The 24001-nt window shown below is 35.3% G+C and overlaps 2 protein-coding genes across 6 annotated transcripts in view; both read right to left on the bottom strand.

The window, feature by feature from the left end:
* Window positions 1–116: 116 nt before the first annotated feature.
* Window positions 117–15118, bottom strand: pkp1b (plakophilin 1b). The gene is made up of 13 exons (XM_059570410.1): window positions 14788–15118; window positions 12788–12885; window positions 10462–10904; window positions 10249–10390; window positions 7590–7794; window positions 6207–6375; window positions 5296–5413; window positions 3912–4088; window positions 3550–3720; window positions 2659–2812; window positions 2160–2355; window positions 1795–1879; window positions 117–713 (listed from the first exon to the last, which is right to left on the bottom strand). The coding sequence occupies exons 1-13, from the start codon at window positions 15101–15103 to the stop codon at window positions 639–641; spliced, it is 2349 nt and encodes a 782-aa protein (XP_059426393.1). The 5' UTR covers window positions 15104–15118; the 3' UTR covers window positions 117–638.
* Window positions 15119–17837: 2719 nt separating this feature from the next.
* Window positions 17838–24001, bottom strand: part of smpd2b (sphingomyelin phosphodiesterase 2b) — a 10399-nt gene continuing 4235 nt past the window's right edge. For 2 of the 5 annotated variants that reach the window (XM_059570412.1, XM_059570411.1), the window contains exons 3-13: window positions 23701–23982; window positions 22235–22317; window positions 21401–21497; window positions 21185–21261; window positions 20971–21064; window positions 20490–20579; window positions 20174–20256; window positions 19766–19898; window positions 19543–19647; window positions 19106–19274; window positions 17838–18540 (exon numbers count right to left, since the gene is read on the bottom strand). In XM_059570412.1, coding sequence (XP_059426395.1) covers window positions 18128–18540; window positions 19106–19274; window positions 19543–19647; window positions 19766–19898; window positions 20174–20256; window positions 20490–20579; window positions 20971–21064; window positions 21185–21261; window positions 21401–21497; window positions 22235–22284 — 1311 coding nt within the window. In that variant the 5' untranslated portion in view covers window positions 22285–22317; window positions 23701–23982 and the 3' untranslated portion in view covers window positions 17838–18127. Of the gene's footprint in view, window positions 18541–19105; window positions 19275–19542; window positions 19648–19765; window positions 19899–20173; window positions 20257–20489; window positions 20580–20970; window positions 21065–21184; window positions 21262–21400; window positions 21498–22234; window positions 22318–22675; window positions 22932–23700; window positions 23983–24001 lie in introns of those variants that run through there. The other 3 variants (XM_059570414.1, XM_059570415.1, XM_059570413.1) reach the window with 3 other exon arrangements.

Below are 24001 nucleotides of genomic sequence, written 5' to 3' on the forward strand. Positions count from 1 at the left end.
AGAATACATTCGTTTTTAGACTAAGCATATGCTTTAGTATGCCCTTTTTTTGCATGCACGCATAATACAGTGATTTTGTAAATGTAATATACAAATTAAAATGTGACACAGACCAGTGCTGTTGAAAACTTTATTGAAACTTAGCTTGAAGTTGCTGTGAGCTGAAACATACAAACTGATCCACACCCTTAACACAACAGCCATTACAAGTCATATTTGTAATGATGAAACTTGAAAAATGAAGAAACTTCCTAGAATCTTTCCTTTTACTCGATGACTTACTGACATACTCACATACATATTTATATTGTCTGATATATAATATATCATACAGTATAACATATAACATCTTAAACTTGCACAAACAACCTGTAATACTCTCATAAAATCATCTGCATTTTAGAACATATTATAAAGACAAACAAAGGTATATAAAATCATCTTAACTGAATGAAAATACTACGAGTCGTAGAAAAAAATAAAATCATGTTTTTATTATTGCATTTGTTATGCATTGTTGCAAAAAGCGTCTCCTGCCCCAAAGGAAATAAAAGCTCATTCTCACCATTTCTTCTGCAATACTTAACCAAAATTTAAATGCAATGCAATTAAAATGCAGTTTGTTTGTAAAGTGCTTCTTAGTCGATCACCTGAAGAGATTTGAAAGCAGCTGACGTTGTGTCATTCACAAAAGACTTCTTAATCATGCCTCGCTGCAAGACAAACACACAAACACACACATAGGTCAGTCAAATATTATGACACAAACCAATATTAATAAAAGTAAACATGTCCTCACATCAGAATTTACCGATGTATGTTTATATAAAGTCTGACTTCACAGCTAGAATGACATTATCTGAGTCTGATCACTGAGTGAAACCAGTGAGGCTGGATTCTTCAGGTTATTGAGACCGAAACAAAGCTGTGACTGCAGGGTCGGTGTGGTGAGGCGTGGTTGCTTTTCACCCGTAAGCACTCACACACACACACCTAGCTCTCTGCACCACACCCAAAACCCTCAACCGCCTGACACACACACACACACACACAAACACACACCCACAGGAATGAAGCGTCTGACGCTCTGACTCGGTGTTAAATCACCAGCTGTTTTAAAGGAAAAACGGTTGTTTTTATAAATCCACACCTAGAATAAAGGGATCAAACATTGTTTTTCTTACCAATGTTGTCTTTGGCTTGCTCAGCTGGAGTTTAAAAGACGATTAATATTTGAATAAAAATAGATACAAAAAATATTGCTCATAAGAATTCATACTAAAATATAATTATACAGTTTTAAATTATGGAGAACAAAATATGAACCGTATTGAAGTAGATCAAGAGACTAAGCAATATTACCACTACTTTACAATATTATCTTCTGTATAGAGCTGATTAAAGCTGAAATGATAAACATTTGGGAAAAAAATACAAATATTTGTAATTGAAATTGATTGATGTTTTGGATTCATAATTGAGAAATTTTACAATATATACACTGTTGTTTTGCTTTCTATTAATGTGAAGCTGCTTTAAAACAATCTGTATTGCAAAAAGCACTATATAAATAAATAAATAAATAAATCAACCAAAACACTGGTCAAAAGGAACCTATAATGACCTTTTACACTTCCAAAAAACCATAGAGCAGCTCACAAAACTTATACTGTAGAGAGAAAAATTGTTCTCGATTTGAATTCTCTGCTGCAAAGAACCCACAGATTTTCTGGTATTTAGCAATTTTCTGGTATTAGCAAACATTTCTAGCAAATATTATGTTTGCATTCTTACCTTTTTAAGGAAACTTTGAAAATTCTTTTCTGACCACAGACTGTGAAGAAGAACTCCTGCTGCAGTGCTGGACTTTGGCAGATCCCTGGTAAATCACAAAAAAATGACAAACATTTGGCATTGGGAAAAAAAGCAAATGCAAGAGAATAAAAATAAAATATTTTTAAATTAAAATCGATTTAATGTTATTATAAAAATGTTTCTTTGGAACAATATGCATATTAAAAAGTGCAATAAAAATACAAAACAAGGAGGAATTACGTCTTTATATTTTGTTTTGCCTTCTTAATTCAACTATTCTGATTTATATATGAAGAATAACCCTGTTTACTGAGATGAATGAGCAGTAGGAAGTGCGTACTCACAGATTGAGACTCATGTTGTTGAGGGAGTTGATCAGGCTGTTGTTCAGCAGACTCTTGCTGATCTCAGGGTCCGCCTTCATCAGGGTGTGTGCGCTGTGAAGTGCTGTGGCCATGGTGCTGTCATGTTCGGGCGAGGAGTCGCCCTTCGTGAACCCTGCATTCAGGAACCCGACCAGCTGCGGGAGAGTCTGCCGAGCTTCACGAACAAAAACAATCATCAGAACGACCGCAAAACACACACTACATCAAAAACACCACAACACTGGGTCAAAAACAGTGCTAAAGCAGACACAACTACAGAACACAACATAAAGACAACAACAGGCAATAATCAAACTTAAAGACAAAAACAGCAACAGAGATCCAAAGCAATCAGAAGGGATTGCAAAACAAGAACAAGCAGTCAAAACAGACCGGCAACCATGATGCTACTCCTTCAAACAATAACACGTCAATGTTACGCAGTATTATCCTTGAGTGATGGCACACATTGGCTTACCCATGGTTTTGTTTGTACGTGTGGATCTGGACAGATTCCCAAGCAGAGCGACTGCACTTTTCTGTAGAGCAGAATTGGGCGACTGCAACAATGGACTGATGTACTTAAGACCGTTGAGCTTCTGGATGATCGTATCACTCAATACATTCGATACCTGCAAAATAAGATAGGGGCTCATAGATCTATCTCAAATTTTCCCAAAATATTTTATGAAATTAAACTATGGTTAATATATAAAATATGATTTAATCATAATAATTATCATAATAAAATTAAATAAAACGACTGAATCCAATTCATTAAAAGATGCACACTATACATTTATACATCCCATGAACAGGTGCACTCTAAAATAAAATAAAAATTCTTACATTTTTAAAAAATATTATAAAAATGCTAAACATTAAGTACTAAAATACAATAAAATAATATACTTGGTTTTTCTTTTTGAGCTCAGCCAAAAAAAAAAACAGGTGCATGCAAATAGATATATCAATGCTTAATATAAAACATTTAATAAAAATAATTATAATATTGAAATCAAATCTGTGAGTCCAACTCATGACTGATAGATGCATGCATGCAAAAAAAAAATGAAATGCACTTGATTTTTTGAACCTTGAACAAGTGCATTCTATAAAAATTTTTTTACATCAAAATAAATAAAATAATTATTAATATACAAAACATTATTATTGAAATATATCACAATACAATGTTTATGTCCAACCCATGAAGAGGTGCATGTAAAATAAAATAAAATAAAATAAAATAATGCTTATAACACAAAGCATTATTATTTAAAACATATTTAAAATATAGCAGACTCCTTTTTCTCTGAATCCAACCTATGAACATGTGCATGCTAAAACAAAGTGATTGATGTCTTACCAAGCCATCAGTGGCTGTGAGGTTCTGCAGCGCTCCACAGCTGGCCTCAAGAGTGGCGTCTCTTTCACTGGAGCTCAACAGATTGAGGTACATCTGCAGGGCTTTGGAGTGGAAGAGCCAGCCGGCACCTTTAGGATTGTTGTCCTCCATCACTGGATAGTCAAAGACGCTCTGCTGCGCAACCAGACATGACAAACATGAAGGACAACACAATAAAAACTAGCACACACAGTAATGCAATGCTTTTGGCAAATGTCTCAAATATCTCAGTATTATTTTAAGAACCTTATAGTTTTATTGAAGTATTAAGCTGGCAATCACACTGTGAAATGCAAGCTTTAATGAAGCGTAAAACCACAGACCTCCTGCTGCAGTTTTTGGCTCTGGGAGCTGAAACAGCCGATTGGACCAGTTTCTGAAGGGCTAGAGCGATTGCGAGCAGAACTGGCCAGAGCGTTTATTTTAGTGAAGAGAGTTGGCATCTCGGTCTCCAGCTGGTAGGTGAGATTGTGCAGAATGCAGACGCAGTTCTCCAAAGACTGGAAAACAAGAACACAAATAACCACTATTATCACAAAAATTTAGGAATGTAGATATTAAAATAAGCAGCAACAGTAGTGTCCAGTCGTCTATAAGTATTTTAATTAGCTATTGTATAGTTATTATGCATTTGTTGGAGGATTACAAGCAATGTTTGTTTATTATTATTATGTTATTTTTGATGGGAAAAAAAATATGTGACATATAAACATAAACAGACTCGACTGAATAAGTAGGCATAATTCATATGCTACCGTTTTTATTTCTGACTAATTTTCAATCCTGATACATTAATTCATTATATGATCAATGTATCACTTATTGTAAAACATTGTTGCTTTTGGATTTAAATATTTAACAAAGCATGCAAACAAACGGCCGCTCTCATCATGTTCATTTTGTGAGCGCTCTAGTTCCAGTGACTTTCTGATTATTTTTCTGATGAATCTTCTGTATGTTGGTGAAATGATGGAGTTGCATGACATTGTTCCTGAGAGGTGTGTAAAGGGTGGGTTTTAGAGAAGCACAGTGGAGCTTCTGGCCCGACGGTGGAAACGCATCTTGATTTTGGGCTCGGTGCTACAGGTCCGAGGCTATTAGCCCGGCCCGTTTCAAGCACTGGTTCGCACTGGCCTGACAGCGGAAAAACGGCTAATGTGTTGTTTAGAGATTGACATGCACTGATTATTTGCATATCAAGTGAAACAGAGCACAGATGTTGAGACATGTTCATGAGTTTCTGATCAAATCTGGCCGTTAATTAAATGTGAGTAATCCAGCATTTTTTCTATCCACAACAATAGAGTTTGACTGCATGAGTTTAGCTGCTGGAAACGCCTTGTGTTCATACACGCTTTCCTTCAGGGAATTTTAAAGTTTAGGGCATCACTACATAATAACTTAAAAAAAACACTATTAATTCATCAATGCCACACCAACATACTCCACCCACACTATAAAGACGCTTGCTTAGAAAAAACCCTTGCCATCTCAAAACTCTTTTACTGCATGATTAGAGAGAAAATTATCACACTTTTTGACTTTACCTATTTTAATTAGGATACACGCTTTAAAAGATCTTTTGATTCAGACCAACTCGTAACAGAGCCATTCAGACCATAATGCTTAAATTTAAACAAAGCAACAGATCGATTTGCTCATACATTCTTGATTTTTCATGATCTGTTGTGTTCAGTAGATGTTTACCTGGTTGTCAGGTGTCCCGGCATTTATACAGTTCTCTGTGTAGCGCATGAGCGAGTCGATGAGGCCTTTGCAGTTGCGCATGGCATGTCGGTTCGCCAGTTTGGAGGCGCTTAGGTTGCTGTTGACAAACAGGAGAAACAGTCATGTTGGGTTTTTGCCTTCAACTTGATCTCATAATTCATAAAAGGAACAAACAATCTGAAGACAGATTGTTACCATGTGTATACGCTAGTTCGATAATCTGAGCCTATAAAAATGGTGCTCAATTACTTCACCACCAACTTAACGGCACATTCATGTAATGCAAAAAACGCTTGATGTCAATATTACACAGCGAGTTTAACACTGCAGCTCATTCTGGCCAAGATCCACGCACTTACACAGGAAATAACTTGTGGTCATCTATACATTTCTGATGGTCCAAAAACTTAAAGGGACAGTTCACCCAAAAATTTAAAATCTGTCATTATTTACTAACACACTCAAGAGGTTCCAAACCTGAATGAGGTTCTTAAGCCAAAATCTCAAAATTGACCAATGCCTGTAGTGTCTTGCCTTAATGTATCATTAACCTGGCAGACTTCATCATCCTTGGAAGAGCTTGTAAAAAAGTGCATCAAAAAGGTACTGTACATAAAGCCAGCCGATCAATTTAGAGCTTGAAAAATAATCCAGAAAGTGATTTACAGTTTTGTTTCCAACAGGTTTCAAACTCTAGATGGTCTGTAGGTTTGCCAAAGTCAGTATGAATCTAGATAAAATATTTGAACAGCTTACAGGTGAAAATCTAGCCAGCGTCAGATAAGGGCTCCAGCAACAATAGTAGTATTATGCGTGGAGTCAGTAGTGACGTTTGCCTTGTTTACATGGCATACAGCGGTCAGAACAGAATGCAGTGTGGGTGATGTTACCGAAGGCATGCCGAGGCGTTGTAGAAGACATCTGGTGCCAGGCTGCTGTTGGAGTTGTCATCTGAACTTGCAGAAAACGGCTCTATGACTTTCTCAGTGAGCGCAGGCAAGGCTACGCGGAGCAAATCCGGCTTAAGGTTATCCGCAGAGGAGAGGTTCCACAGGAGACCTACGACCACAGAAAACCAACACGGATCAGATCAGACTGCTACAAACACAGCCCAACACAGAGCTTGAGATGCAAACACTACTGTTTAGAAGTTTAGCGTTTAAAGTTTTTGAAAAAACGTCTCTTATGTTTACCAAGGCTGCATTTATTTGATTACAAATGTAGTAAAAACCGTAATATTGTGAAATATTATTACAATTTTCAGCAGGACAACATTAAATTACAAACTAAAGCTAAATAAAAACTACTTAACTACTAAAAACAAACCTAAAAAAATAGATAAAAATTCAATTGAACCAAAAAATTGAATTATAGTATTCTAATAACCAAGTATTTTGGTTATAGTATGACTAGGTAATCTAGTTTTTTTTATTATTATTATTTCTATTTTTTTTTTACATATATTAATGCATTTTTAGCATTTCAAGTTACGCAAACGAACACTAGCCAATGTTTTCTGAACAAACATGAATTACCAAAGAACAATCCTTTATTTATGAATTACACTACTCGACTGTTTGTGACACAGTCTGTTGTGCTCACTATGGCTGCACTTATTTAATAAAAAATGCACTAATATTGTGAAATATTATAAAAAATGTAATAAGTGTTTCCTATTTAAATATACTTTAAAATGTAGTAAATTAAATTCCTGTAATGCAATGCTAAATTTCTAATTAAATTTATATTAAAAGTAACGTAAAGTGACATAAAAACCTTAATTACTAAGTGAAAGTGAAAGTGAAAGTGAAGTGACATTCAGCTAAGTATGGTGACCCATACTCAGAATTCGTGCTCTGCATTTAACCCATCCAAGGTGCACACACACAGAGCAGTGAACACACACACACACACTGTGAACACACACCCGGAGCAGTGGGCAGCCATTTATGCTGCGGCGCCCGGGGAGCAGTTGGGGGTTCGGTGCCTTGCTCAAGGGCACCTAAGTCATGGTATTGAAGGTGGAGAGAGAACTGTACATGCACTCCCCCCACCCACAATTCCTGCCGGCCCGGGACTCGAACTCACAACCTTTCGATTGGGAGTCCCACTCTCTAACCATTAGGCCACGACTTCCCCGATTAATTAATTAACTGTCATAGTTAGAGTGGAGGACACGCATACAGTAGAGTGGTCTAGTATCTTGTCATGTGCTTTGAATGGTTCCTCTTATCAGCACATGTGTGTGTGACATGAATGTGACGGTTGGCCACCTGTCAGGTGTTTCTGTGTCTCAGAGCTGGTGTCTCCGAGCAGCTGCACAGTCTGTGTGATTCCTCCACAGCGCTGCACTTCCTCTTTGTTGGCCTGGTTTTTGAAGACCACGTTCCTCAGAGCAGCAGCCACCGTCTCCTGGACCTGAGGACTGGGGCTGTTCAGCAGGTTGACCAGCGGAGGAATGCCCTTTAGGGTCAGCACCTGTGACGCAGGACACACTCAATGAGAAAGTGCAACCCTACTGTGGTGATACCATAGTACACTGATGCAATCAGATGCAGTGCTGCTATTGTGAACTTAAACATATTATTTAAATTGAAATACAGGTAAAGTAACATAAGATACAAAAAAAAATTTGATGAGAAACTTTAGAAAACTGATATACAATAAGTTGAAGTATTAAAAAAACTAAGCATATAACAAAATTTCTAAAAAACTACAATTAAAATTAAAATATAAAAATTAAAGCGAACAATAATAAATCATTTAAAAAATATCAAAGAATATGGTAGAAACATGGTATCTGTCTATATAGCTTGATATTAACATTACAGTACCACGGGAGTACCATGGAGTATCTCATGAAAACCATGGTATATTACAATAGATTTACTATGGTATTATAAAAAACAAACTACAGAAACATCATGGTAACACAATCAGATAGTAGTATACAATGGTACTTTGCTCTAACATTTATACATTCATGCCGTGAAAAGGTTTTTTCCCCCCTTCAAATTTTTTTTTTCTGTGTATCTGTCACACTTAAAAGATTCAGATCATCAAACTAATTTTAATATTACACAAAGATAGCCTGAGTAAATGATATTTTAATTTATTAAGGAAAAAAAGCTGTCCAAACCTACCTGGCCCTACATGAAAAATTAACTGCTCCCTCCTGTTAAATCATGAAAGAACTGTGATTAAACACATTTATTTTAGAAAGCTGAGTTAAATTTCACTAGCCACACCCAGATCTGATTACTGCCAGACCTGTTGAATCAAGAAATCACTGAAATACAACCTGTCTGACAAAGTGAAGCATGCTTAAAGAGCAACACATCATGCTGCGATCGAAAGAAATTCAAGAACAGATGAGAAAACAAAATAGTTGACATGTATTAGTCTGGAAAGAGTTATGAAACCATTTCTAAGGCTTTGGGACTCCAGTGAACCAGGAACAGAGCCATTATCCATAAATAGAGAAAATGTGGAACAGTGCTGAACCTTCCCAAGAATGTCGGATCTACCAAAATTACTCCAAGAGCACAACATTGGCTCATCCAGGAGGTCATGAAAGAACCCAGAACAACAGCTAAAGAACTGCAGGCCTCACTCGCCTCAATTATGATCAGTGTTCATGATTCAACAATAAGAAAGAGACTGGACAACAACAGCATCCATGGGAGAGATCCTCGCCAAAAGCCATTGCTGAACAAAAAGAATAAAAGAATCATCTCACATTTTCCATCAATATCTTGATTATCCCCAAGAGTTTTGGGCAAATATTCTGTGGACTGATGCGACAAAAGTTGAACTTTTGGTTGTCTGTTTGTGGCCTTAAGCTCAAGCACACTTGGGTTACGCAGCAGGACAATGATCCCAAACACACCAGCATCCACCTCTGAATGGCTCAAGAAAAACAAAATGAAGGTTTTGGATTGGCTAAGTTAAAGTCCGGACTTAAATTCAATTGAGATGCTGTGGCATGACCTTAAACAGTCCATTCATGCTCGAAAACCCTCCAATGTAGCTGAATTAAAACAATTCTGCAAAGAAGAGTAGGCCAAAATTCATCCACAGTGATGTGAAAGACTCATTGCCCGTTATCATAAATGCTTGATTGCAGTTGTTTCTGCAAAGGGTGGCACAGCCAGTTATTAAATTTAGGGTTTTTTTTTTCTTAATAAATAAAATAAATATTTCAAAACTGCATTTTGTATTTATCTTTGTGTAATATTACAATTTGTTTGATGATCTGAATCTTAAGTGTGAAAAATATGCAAAAAATAAAAAAAACAGGAAGGGGGCAAAAACCTTTTCACGGCACTGTAAAATTCAAAATGTAAAAGAAGACCATGTTAATAACATGTTAATAGTAAATATTAAAAAAACATAACTTCTACGAAACATGGCAATACCAGAAGAATCATGGCAATAGTATGGTACATTTTTGGCAATCCATAGAAAATGTGCCATGGTATTTTCATAAAAATATACTATGGAAACACAATCATAGTACATAGATCAGTCATTCATTCAGTATTGTGGTATATAATTCAAATACTACAGTATTTATACAGTACACTAATATTTATAAAGGAATACCATGTTAATACCATGTACAAAAAAAAGCATTATTTCAAGGTCTAAAAAACAAGGTAATACGATGGTAGCCTGATTTATAACGTGGTAATTTTTTGTCAATGCAAAGATACTGTACACCATGGTATTCTCATAAAAATATTCTATAGAAATACCATGATGTTATTAGATGGTGCTTTGGTATATATTGTAACTCAAATACTATGGTGTTGACAGGGTTATCAAATATACTTAAAGGAATACCATGTGAATACCATGGTTAATGTCCAAAAAAACTAATAATTTCTTCAGTATATGCCTAAAAAACACGATAAAACCAATGGTCCAGACCTCTTGCTTGGCTTTGTCATCGGTGAAGGTGCTGTGCTGGATGTAAGCGGCTCCACACAGCTGGAAGCTCTCATCCGTGCTGAACAGATAGTCGACTGCGTCTTGCATCGTCATATCGGCCAGAAGCTTCTCTGCGTTCATCCTATCGACAACGAGTGAGTGAGACACCGGTCACAGATTATCACATCATAATCGTAACACTACCAAACTCACGAGATGTCCTTGGCCTGTCCGGTCCTGATCATGGACATCCTGGACTCTCCGTTGGACTGCAGGGAAGACGGGCGTCTCACGGTCCGTTGCATGGCGCCGGCCTGATTGCTGTTAGGCATTCTGGGCACGTTGCCATTTCCGTAAGCCTGGGCAGGTTGAGTATTTGGCACTCTGATGAGGGTCTGTCTGGTGGTTTGGGTGCGTATATTGGCGGCGGTGGCGCCGGTGGCGCCGGTGTTGCCGATGGACTGGAAGCCCAGGTCTGGAGCGCTGCGAGTGGATTTGTAGCTGTACAGTTGGTTAGTGGTCCGGGTTTGGTCAGGGAGGGTGCCTGTAGCACTGTAGAAGGGCCGATCGATTTTGCTGGGGCCGCTGGTCACCCGCTGACCGCTGAAGCTGCGGGAGTTGGCAGCCTGGCGCACAAAGCCTTGTCTTTGCATAGCCTGGACACAGAAACAAATTAACCTTTTCTCTTGTGCTGATATGATAATTTGGCATAAAAAAATCGAAATGCAAAAAAGTAATTCAACACTACATTTTAATATATAATTAAAAGCAAAATAGAACTTTTTAAATAGTGCCATCAGACTGTGTATACTTTAGTCTTCATTCTGGAATAATACACTGAAAACACTCATAGGCCTGAAGAGAGAAGTTTTTAAAATTTTCACTCAAATTTTTATGCTATTTTCCGAGTTTGTTATTTGAAAAAAAATCTAAATTCAAATAAATAAATAATAATAAAAGATATATAATAATTTAAATTAAATACAAAATCAAGCATTTTAGCTAGTGTTATCATTCTGTGTATACTTTAGTCCTAATCTTATAATCATACACAGAAAACATCATAGTTTGCGCATAGAGATAAGTACATTTTTCACTAAATGTTTCATTTTGATTAAAATTTCTAATGAAAAAAATCTGAATGCAACCTTCAATCAACAGTCAATTTTTCACTTATATGTTAATGCCGAGATCCTAATTTGTAAAAAAAAAAAAAAAAAACACGAAATACAAAGATTTTAACGCAAAAACTGCAGGGAAGACGGGCGTCTCACGGTCCGTTACATGGCGCCGGCCTGATTGCTGTTAGGCATTCTGGGGACATTGCTGTTTCCGTAAGCCTGACTGCATTTAATGCAAAAAAAATTTATTTATAATTAAATGCACAATAGAGCATTTTAAGTACTATCAAATTTTAGTCATAACTTTATGATACAACACAGAAAACACTGCACAGAAACACATCTGCATAGTCTGGAGATAGAAACGGTTTGATTTTTCACTTGAATTTTCATGCTAAATACACAATTTGTAATGGAAAGAAATACAATGTTAATGTTACTTTAAAATGCTAAAAAAACAATCATTTTAATTTAATCCATGGCACTGTTTTGCCTGAACAAGAGTGTTAGCCGAAAGTATAACTATGGGCATGTCCATACATTAAAATCCAAGCGAAGTAGCTCTACGTCTATTCAAACAATGAAGCAACAGTGTGCCGTTTGAGAGAAAATAACTGAATGATTTGTATACAAGTATGTCTGTGAATAAATCAATGACAAAACTGTTTTTGCAGAATGTCAAAACAGGGTTTTATGCACTTTAAAAAAGCATAAATTAAGTAACACAATGCAGCTGGGATTAGACGCTCCACTGAAGTAAAAAAAAAAATACAAGCCATTTAAAAAACACAGAAGGCATTAAGATTCCAGCGGATACGCCCAAATGTAAAGAAGGGTTGGCAGAATACGTAGAAACTTTTGGTAATACAACACTGGTATGAGTCATAAAAAGTAAAGGAGAGGAGTGCTTTCATTTAGCCTTTTTCTGTTATTTCTTGCAATAACTCTATATAGAAAAATTTAGTTGTAAAAGTTGCAAATTTAAGTATTTTTTTTAATGCAAGTAGTATAAAAGTAAACACACTGGACTATATGGACACACTACAGACTAACTATGTCAAATTAGGTGAAGGTATAACTGCTTTTCATCCACTGACGTCTTTGATGGATGTTTTCCGCTCTCAAGTCCTATTAACTATTGTTTTTATAAGAATAGCATTTCAAATTTGTAAAAATATACGTGTAACCAGGTTATTATATACAAGCTAAAGACCATTTGACATTTAACGTGTTTCCATTGTCATCCTGAAATCGGAAAAATGTGTTTTACCCACCCAACCGTGGGAAACTGAGATGCAGAATTAGTTCACACACACCTGATGATGTACAAAGACACATGTGCAAACACATGCTGAGTGCATATGGAACAAATAAATGTTTATATATACATATATATATACATATTTAATGACATTTACCCCATTTGTCATGTTTCCTCCTCTGCTGAACGAGGGTCCGTTGAGAGACGCGCCGTGAGAATACTTGAAGTCGTAAAAAACACTGTCACTTTCAGGGCCTGCAATTGAATTATGACAAATAAAATATGCATTCGGGGACATTTTGAATTATGAAAATAAAAATATAAAACTTTCATCTATCTTCATGTAATACAGTAAGGTATGTATTTTACAGAGGTTAACACTTTTTTGTACTTCTGTGGTCTACAACAAAATGAGAGATCACAATCCTCTGAAAACAGGTTTTACTGAAAAGTTACTCTATTATTGCCTTATCCAGGTCAAAGTAAGTATTTTTATATGACTGAATGAAACCAAATAAATACCTTGGTTTACAACAAAAGTGATTTTTTTAGTGCACATTTTCACTTTTTACAGTATTGAATTGGCAAGTGGTTTATCCATTAACAAATAGAGTTTATATTAGAAATAATGGACTGTTTATAATTAACTAGTTATATAAAGGCAAAGACAATATTTAACATGACTGAATGAAACCAAATACCTTGGTCAGTGTTGGGGGTAACACATTACAAGTAACACTAGTTCCTTAAACAGATTACCTTTTTCTAGTAACTAGTAAAGTAACGCATTACTTTTTTAATTTACAAGAAAATATCTGAGTTACTTTTTCAAAAAAGTAACACCAGTTACTTTGTTTTCCCATTTATTGACTGACAAGTCTCCTGTCCCCATACTGGGAGAAATGGGAAGTACAGAGTCGTTGTGTGAACATGATGTTACTGTAGTTCTAGACTAAATGTGAATGTGATTTAATTCATCCCACTCACACAAAAATAAAATAAAAAAATAAATAAATAAAACTGACTTAGCATTCATCATTGTTTTTTTTTATTGCTGAACAGTGTTGAACCGTCTTCTCCTGTGTTGTACTGTACAGACATGAATTTACTTTTCCTTCAGCCTGAGGTTTATTCCTTACACATTTTGGTGTAAAAAAAAGGATTTTCCATATGCTTTAAATAGAATTTTGTATATTAAAAACAACCAAGCCCTGCTTATATTTAATAAGTAACGTAAAAGCTACACAAAAATGTAACAAAATTACTTTTCATAAAAAGAAACTACTGTAAGTAACGTAGTTAACTTTTTAGGCAGTAACACAATATTGAATCAATTACTTTTAAGAGTAACTTTCCCCAACACTGACCTTGGTTTAAAATGAAAGTGAATTTTAGAAAAAGAAATCGCTCATTTTCACAGTATTGAATTGCATACGTATAATGATTTATCCATAAATAATAAGAGTTCATAGAATCAATGCATTTTAACATGTATAATTTACTTCTAAATTCAGTTTAATCAAATGATTAAATATGACTGACTAGTATTTTAAAGGCAAATACATTACATAACATGACTGAATGAACCCAAATACCTGTGTTTAAAATAAAAGTGACTTTTTACACTATTAAATGTCCTCTTGTGGTTGACCTATCAATAAAAATAGCTATTATTAGAATAAAACTCCATCAAAAAATTCCACATTTATTGTAGGCTATCAATTATTTTGTTCTCTTGGGACAAAATAAATAAATAAATAAAAATTATTAAAATTATAGAAAGGATTTTAACCTTCAATATAGGCTACAAATATACTACCAGTAAACAAATAATGAGGAGCTGTTTATCAAAAGACTAAAATTAGACACATTTTTTATTGAAAAGCATACGAAAATATTACTTTATGAATTATTTTTTAGATTATTTTATGGTTGCGCATGAGTTGACTACATGCATAAAACCGGACTTCAGCTTGTACGCCTACATACGACGTATTTGCTATAGAACTTGCAAAAATAGGGTCAACAAGTCCGATAATAGTTCCATACTGTTACCATTTAAGTGTAAACTGTACAAAGTACCACGATTTCGCCATACAGTATCACAGAAAAAAAACATGTTAATACCATGGAATGCTTTTGAAAATGTGCACTCACTGGTGGGGGACGGGAGACCAGACACGCTTTTGCTGCTGTATTTGGACTTGCTCCTCTTGATGGTGTGAACCTGCTCCAGAACTCGCTGCTGCGCGGATCTCAGCTCGCGATCGGACGGAAGCGCGAGGGACGTGTCCTCCACATCTCCGAGGGACAGAGCCGATTTTAAAGGTTCGGGCATCATTTTGCCTTTTGTCTCCACTCCAGAGACAGGTGAGGTCCTATTCGTAAAGCTCCAGCTATCTGCTCCGTCTGGCTGCTCTGGGTTTGATTCAGGGTTTGACTCACAGAGAGATTCACCTGGTCCTGCCCTCATCCACGCCCATGACGCCCATCCAACACCTGTTCTTCTGCTCCTCTCACTCCTCATTACACCAAGAATGCTCATTAATGATAGAACAAAGCGTCACTTTTAATAAAGATAATAGATATACTTTAAAAGGGTCCAATTTTCATTTTAATATTATGGAAAGGGCGTTGCTATAACAGGCACGTTGTTATATCATAGGCACGGCGAGCAGGTGTATTTATTAACAAAACAGAGCATTGTAAAGAGTCCGGTGGCTTTTACACATTTAAAAGGCTACATCATTAAATATCGAAAGACACAATTCTCAATTAAAAGTGTACATTAAGTGGCACCTTCCGCTAGAAAATATATAAACCCTATATAAATGATAACAGAACGAGGTGATATTGAAATTAAGCAGCCAATCAGAGCGCTGTATCAAACATCAAGGAAACTGTAGGTTTAAAAACAAATTATAATGAAATCAGATAAAAATAAATATATAAATAAAAGGTGTAGTATTTAAGATAAATATAATAATGAAGCACATAGGTACTTAAATACAGCATTATGAAATTTTACAGAGTCCAGAAGTTATTTTAAAAGAACTGTATATCGTTAAATAAAAAACAATAGTTATAGGGGACTAAAGAAATATGATTACAATTTACATCTAGAGTATTTTAGCATTCTAATTAAGTTATACAATTAAAATAAATATTAATTTCTATTAAAATTATTCCTATCAACACGACTAATACAATTTTTGTGGTTATGTGTCATTTTTATTTAAAATAGCTCTATAGAATAATGCATTCATTAAATACAGCATATAAGCAAAATCAATGTAAAACATTGATTTATATAAATTTATTGTGCTGTATATATGGCCATAAGCATGTGGCATTAACAACTATACTACACTTGGTTACAGTTTTACCATATTCTACAAATTAAATAAAAATAAATAAATAAAAAAGCTGCTTTGCATCAAAAGCAAAGAAAGTTACATTGTTAATATCTATCTATCTATATCTATATATATATATATATATATATATATATATATATATATATATATATAAATACATAATTAATATACATTTTCTACTTTTCATTCAACTAAATAATTGTATGTATGTTTGTACCATCCCTGAAATGAGTTACTAGGGGAAAAGCTGCCAATCCAGTTTTGCAGGAGAACTGCCCATCAGAAAGGGCGTCTACACAGTACCGTTTCACTTTTAGTGCTTCACTACCACTGCAGATATAATAAACATGTTTTTCTACCTACAGTATTAAATTAAGACATTGTTTTCTTATGAACAAAGACCTTTTAAGTGCAGTCCTGAGGCCATGCATGAGCACAACTGCTGAGAACCTCCATGACTAAGGTGAGGAGGACTCATCAGCAGAGCAGACTGCATTAATAAAAACACATGTGTAGACAGCAGATCCTGCCACACCCATGACAAAACTGCACCAAGTCATCTGCATGGGCAGGTCCCGCTCCACAATGTATCATTATTGATGTTAGAACATGTCAACAGTACATGACAGCGTATACTCTTTAAGACGGCGAATGGGAAAGTCTTTGGATTGGTCCTATTCTTAAGGAACAAAGAGAAGGAGAGGCCACTTTTTCTTCTTGTACTTAAGATCGAATAAATAACCACACAATTAAAAACCTATTTAACTCGGAGTACTTTAGTTATGTATACACAAATATCTGGATCTCTATCAAATATCACTAGTTTAACATGTTCACAGATTTAAATTTTGAGAAGGATGTCAAATGTTATTTACACAAACTACTAAATGTAGCAACTGACAGTATACTGTATATTTATGTAATAACTGAAATTTTTGAAGTTATTAAAGATTCTAATAATTCTTGACCAACACTGCACTCTTGTGGCACTCATTGAAACCAAATAAAAACACTAGATTGCTGAAAGATTGATATGCATTGTTTATTCTTTTTATAAAAGGTACAGTTATGTAATAAACATTACATTAGAGAGACATGAGGTTGAACAAAAGGAAGATACACAGTAATGGAGTGGTTTGACCAAATAATTTAATAGTGGTTACAGTACACTGTATGGTTTATTCTTCTCCGCTTGACTTTCTCAAACAGTAACTGAAAATAACTGAAGATGGTTCTGGTTTCCCAAAACAGTCTCATCATGGACATAAGCTTAACCGTTCACAATGAATGCACAAAACATCACAAACTCATGATTGGAAACATTTAACAAATAAAGGACAGAAACGCCTGCCCAGCAGGTCTCCATTTTACAAGCGTTAGCAAAGACAATTAGCAAGTGATTATAAGCTTTCATATGCTATTTATACTGGTCCATTTTTCTAAAGCAGTGGCTTTTAACCTTATTGGTTTTGATATTTTAAGTTATATAGAACACTATTATTTTAGTGGCACATATTTGTGTGTGTGTGTGTGTGTGTGTGTGTGTGTGTGTGTATGTGTATAAACTATGCTCTTTAAATAAGGTAAAAACAAAAATTGATTTCAATTTACATCTTGAGATTATGTATCGTTAACATTTTAATTTAGATAACTAAATAATACACTTAAATTGTTAATTGTAAAATGAATAATAACAATGTTAACGAAAAAAAACCGAAAGTATGTGTATGTGTAAATTATCCATATATATATTATTTTAATTACTATATATATATATATATATATATATATATATATATATATATATATATATATATATATATATATATATATATATGATGTTAAGTCATTCTGTGACCCTGGTTGAGAACCATTATGAAATAAGTAAAGTGAAGTAGATCTGTCACGCAAATAATGATTTTACAAACTTATTGTCTAATTTTCTGGTTTCTTTGCTCCCAGGTATTCCTTTCATTTCATTCCTTACATTTATATAGCGCTTTTCTGGGCACTCAAAGTGCTTTACATAGAAAGGGGGAATCTCCTCAACCACCATCAGTGGTTAGAATTATGAAAAGCTCTAATTCCATTCAAATGTCACACTTGGTTTAACTATCTGGCTACAAATGAAAGGAATCCTTGCTGTCTCGTGGCTTTCGCAAATGGTCTGAGGATAAAACCTTGGGGGACTCCTTAAGCTGTTGTTGAAAGCTACTTAGTGCCAGTCTCATCTGGTCCTCAGTGCCTTGCAGTGCCTTCACCTCTATGCTGTAAAAGACGTACAGCAAGAGTGTGGAGAGGAGGACGGCAAAGCACAGTGCCCCCAGCAGGTAGAAAGAGGCTTTGGGAAAGGGCTGTTCGGTTCCCAGAGCAAACAATGGGATGGCCGCGATTGCTAGCTCAAGCACTAACAGGACAAGACCCATAATGCCTGTTCGCGCTGCTGTGTAGCGCATGCGCTCAGCGCAGTGGAGACCCACCTTTACTTCAGTACGAGCTTCATTGACTGTGTTGACCAGCTCAGGAAGCTTATCTGAGAAAGAAAGAAAGTGACAGAACTGAAAACCATACACTAACATTTAAATGTTTGAATTCCGTTAGATTTTGAGCAGCAAATCAACATGTTAGAAAGATTTCCGAAGGATCATATGACACTGAAGACTGGAATAATGATGCTGAAAATACAACCTTGCATAAATTACATGTTAAAATATACTCAAATAGAAAACAATTATTTGACAAATAATTTCACAATATTATTGTTTTTGCTGTATTTTGAATCAAATTCATTTTCAAAAAGCATCATTTTTTACTCATTTAATTATTAATTTATTCATTCATTCATTCATGTATGTATGTATTTATTTAGAAGTGTTAAGCAATATGAGATAGAGTAATTCATATTTTTAGGTGCACTGTTCCTTTAAAGCACATTGCATATCAAAAAAACAAGCAAGCAAACCCAAGCAGACAATTTTCCAACTTTATTAAAGCGCAAGAAAATAGAGAGCATTTGTTTATTGGCAAGAAGTTTTGTTTTTGAAGCAAAAATGTGTGTATTTTATATTCTAATATCCCCAAAACTGAAGAGCAAATACCTGAAACACATCCAGACTGTCTCTTTGAGCACCCATTTCCCTTTGTAGTCTGTGTAAACAGGAACTCGGCCGTGAGAGCCTCGTGATCAGAGTAAGGGAAGGGATGTCCAGGAACAGGGCCTTTAGTGGTGGACAAAGACTCACAGCTCACATCCACTTCCCCTGATCCCTGCCAGAAAAACAGCGCTGTTTCATTCAAGAGCATACAGGTAAAGAAAGCAGTTTTAAACAGATTAAAAGTAGATCTGACATGAAAGTAATACTTTTGTTAATTTGTTTGAATATTTTGTCATTGGTGTCTTGAGTTACTTTTGTTTAAATGACTAAACTGGAGCATTAGCAACAGTATGAGGATTAGAAAAACACTGCTTAACAAACAGAAAAGACCACTTATTAATAAAAACCAGTAGAAAACCCAACAAGTATCTAATATTTACCTTGAACAGGATGTAGTCTATCCGGACTCCTCCTCCAAATGGAACAAGCCCATCTGTGTTTGTGTATGGGTTTTCAGATATATGAGTGTGTCCCTCCTCACATCCCTGAAACAAATGACAGGATGGCTGTCATAAATCATGATTTAGAAAGCAAGGTGACTTTTCATTACACACACACTCAGTCATTATGAGAAAGCAGGCAGCATCATGCTACAGTACTGACATCAAAGTGAGCGGTCTCACTGAAGCTGTCCTGAAGTCCTGTGTAGTTTCTCAGCAGTCTGGTGCCGAGATCGTCCGGGTGCATGTTCAGATCTCCACCCAGAATCACTACGTCCGCTCCAGCACTAGTGTGCCTTCATTAAAAAAGACAACCAGTCGTTAGCATTATATATGTGAGCTGAGAAGTTTTACAAGTCAGAGTTGTGAGATATTTTCAACAAAACTATTGTCCAGTTCAGTGTGATCTCAAAAGCTGAGCAGCACTTTTTAGTACTGACTGCTTTATGAATCTGGTGTAACCTGACGTAGTTTTGCAAAGAGGCTGTTATCGAAGAACTGTGCAATTAAAACCTATATGAGTCTCAAAATAAACCTGCAGCCATGGCTAAATATAGCAGACGTTTAGCACCTTATGAACTGTTGCAGCTCCCAGGCTTGAACCACTCGGTGCGGGAGATACGAGTCTTTCTCTCTGCAATATTCTGCATGCAACTGCAAAGAGAAGAAACTGCTGTAACACAGAGTAGAAGCTAAAAAGAAGAATTAAATGATAAGAAAAAAAACCACACTAATAAAAATGCTTAAAAGAATAAAAAAAGCACAAAATAAACTTACTACAAACTAAAATGAAAAAAATACTAATAAACATTATAATAAATTAAAATGTAATAAACAGTAACAAATACTATAATGCTCTATAAATAACACATTTTGCATGAACTTACATGAGTGACAAATACATGAACGCTCAGCCCACTGATGTTGAGCAAGACCTTCCCGACGGCTTTACCACCAAACCAGTCGCCATGTTGAGCCTGATATAAGAATTGATAATTAACAAGCCATCAGATAAAGCCCCCATCTCTGACACTGAGAGAGGAAACTGAGGCCACATAAATGCAGCATAAAAATTGGTTTATTTACAACCGTCTGTATCTATAATGGGTGTACCGTTTACTTTACACAGGGTCTAGGTTGGGCTGGTTAGGAAGACAAATAGTGGATCATGCTTTATTATGTACAGTCGTTAATATTTTATAAAAGCAATATGGTATTTAAGAGTGTGCTATGTTATACATATAGTACAGGAAACAATCATGGCTTGTGTTAAACTGCATTACTGAATTAAATGCTACTCTTCCTTTATTTTTATATTAAATCAAGTAGAAGAGCAGGATGTTCGTGCATGCAACTGATCACACTCACCATGTATGGATATCCATTTAATGAGTATCTGTATAGAAAGGCATCATGTATTCGATGTCTGGAAAACACGGCCAGTCCGCTCCCTATAAATCCACTGAAGATGACAAGTTTCACCTTTATCGGTGTCCTTAATCATATCGGCTTGTGCATTTCAAGAACCTTTTGTAAAAATGTTGTTATGTGTCATTTTCATGCATTATAGATCACGACTGACCTTTTAAAATAATGGGAGTACGGATAGACGCTGTTAAGCTTCTTCTTTAAAAACAGAAAGTCTTTCTCACACCAGACCTGGAAAAAACAGCCCCCACCAAAAAAAAACACAGTAAAATCTCATACTAACATTTATGCTTCTTATTGTTCAACCAGTTAATTCAATGATTATCAATCGTTTAAACTGAGAAGACGCTTCTCTCAATGTGTGTTGTACCTCCTGTAGTAACGCTATATCAAGCTGTTCCTGAATCAGCAGGTCTCCGATCAGAACAAAGCGCTCTTTGCAGTTCTTACTGAGGTATCGGATCCCCCTAAAACAATCACAACCAACTACATTAGCCCCTTTATTCTATCATCTTGCATTCATGGACTATTTGTAGTAAATTATTAGTTATAATTTACTATAACTTCAGTGCAAAGCTTTCCACTAGAAATTAAGAGAAAATTAAAAGATTTTTACAGTAAGGAATGAAAACCAAGTCTCCATATGCAAATCTGTATTTCTTGCAACATACAGTAATGTTCAAATACAACAGTTTAAGCAATTTGTTGTTTCATGTTTTTAAATAGATGAAAAACATTATGAATGATATTTATTATGAATAGCTCTAAAAATTAATTGAATAGAAAATGTGTATCAAGTGTTATTTTAGTTTCATTGAGATACTATTAGTTATAATATAAGTAATAAAGATGCTTTTATGGTTTTAGTTCACTATAATAACCCTGGCAATATCAACAATGTTCAGAAAAAGCATGCTGTTAACTAAGAAAATACAGGTGCATCTCAAAAAATTTGAATATTGTGAAAAAGTGGACTTTCCTAAGCTGTAAGCTCTTTAAAACTTTTAGCTGTAAAACTTTTGAAATGTTTTACTTTACATGTAATGAATCTAGAAAATTTGAAAAGGTTACATTTTCCACTTTATTTAATTTTTTTTAGATGCCCCTGTATTTAAAGTATTTTTTTTGTCAAGATGTTTAACATTTGTCATAATCTCTTCTAAAGGTTCTAGCTTTTTTTCTGTTTTGCTGAAAGGATTCTCACCAGCAGTTGAGAGAGAAGACACGGAATCTGATTGGTGCTGAGGTTGTCATGGTGATGGGTCTTATGGGATGGTCACAGTCAATCTGTGAGGATAAAGAAGAGAATCCAGTTTACACTTAAACCAGTTCTGACATGATACAAAACAAAACAGTTTGATTCAGTTGTGAATTTCTCAGAACGAGCGTCACTGTACGTTTGAAACGGTTTACACAAAGTCCAGCACAAAAAAAAAATGCATTAAAAGTTATTTGGGTTAGTGAGACTACAGGTATACTGGTTTATCTTTATGTAGGAAATACACTGTGGAAAATAAAATACAAAAACTATAAAAATAAATAAAATACATTCAGCTTACAAACATGACATACATTTTAGCTCCACACCTCATCAACACAAAACTCCCACTTCACCAATCTAACATAAAACATATTTCATATTTACCTGATCTGCCTAAAACATAAGCAAGACTGGAGTTTGGTAGTCCACAGCTTTCTAGAAAGTAGTTCCCCACACGCCATACAAGTAACTGAAATAGCTTTGAGCCAGAGTAAAACCACAGACAGAGTGCCTGATACACAAACGCTTGTCTGATACACAGCGCTCATAAATCATAAAGATATCATTATAGCTCCACCTCAATCCCGAGGGTCAAAGGCCCACTCACTGTGCTGCTATAGTGACACTGTACACAACACACCCTTGCAGAGTGACTGCAAAGATAACCTTGTGTGTACAAGTATGCATGTGTGTTCATACACACACACACACACACACACACTCATGCATACTGTATATGCGTACATATTAGACTACAAAATACTAGCCTATAATTACTCATATATAAATAAATGATAGTTTATATTCATGACGAAAAAATATTGTATCGTTCAAAGACGAGACACCTTTTTTTGGTGTCTGCATAAAATTAACTGTGCAAAAGTGATCGAAAGCACATATGATGCAAGTATCTCTTTTAATAACTTTATCGCACAAATTTGGCAAACTTGAATCTTGCATTTTTTTTTTACTTTTTTTTCATAATACTATTAGTTAAATACATTAAGCAGGACACTTTCTAAATGCATGCATGCTTTTTTTATGTACAAATTCAATCCTGCATTAAACTTATTGTTTTAATACTTGAAAACCCCTTTTCATCTTTGACACTTGTATTACTCCTTATATTAGTGTATGTGTTTTTAAAATAAATAACTAAATAAATATATAGTATTGTGGCAATACCATCCCTTACAACAACAAAATAAAAGAAAGGTACTGTGTTACTACAATGTGTTTGTTATTTTGTTACATGTACCATGGTATATATCAAAAAACACAGTATTGTCATCACTACAGTAATATTATGGCACATCATACACTAAAATGAACCATGGTATTTTTATGATACCAAATTCTACCAAATCCCAAAGATCCTTCTAACATAAACTCCTAGCAGCTTCACATACTCCCAAAGCTGAATCTGAATGGCAGCGTGTACTTGTGATGACAGTTAATCAGTCTGTAGGCCTATTCCTTTTACACCAGTAAGCAGCAGTATTTGCTCCAGCATCATGACCGTCCAGGGACAGTAAACACAGACACAGCTGCTGCACACAAGCACTGACCGGCGCCGGGTCGATCCGTGTTTACTGCTGACACCACACAGTCCAGACTTGACCAGTGATTGGGCCAATTTTACAATCAGTGTTTTAGGGAAGCCGGTTTCCATCATGGGGAAAAAGAAACATCTGAGAAAAAAAAAATGTA

Source organism: Carassius carassius, chromosome 17 (assembly GCF_963082965.1).
Source record: "Carassius carassius chromosome 17, fCarCar2.1, whole genome shotgun sequence".
In the NCBI taxonomy this organism is placed as follows: domain Eukaryota; kingdom Metazoa; phylum Chordata; class Actinopteri; order Cypriniformes; family Cyprinidae; genus Carassius; species Carassius carassius.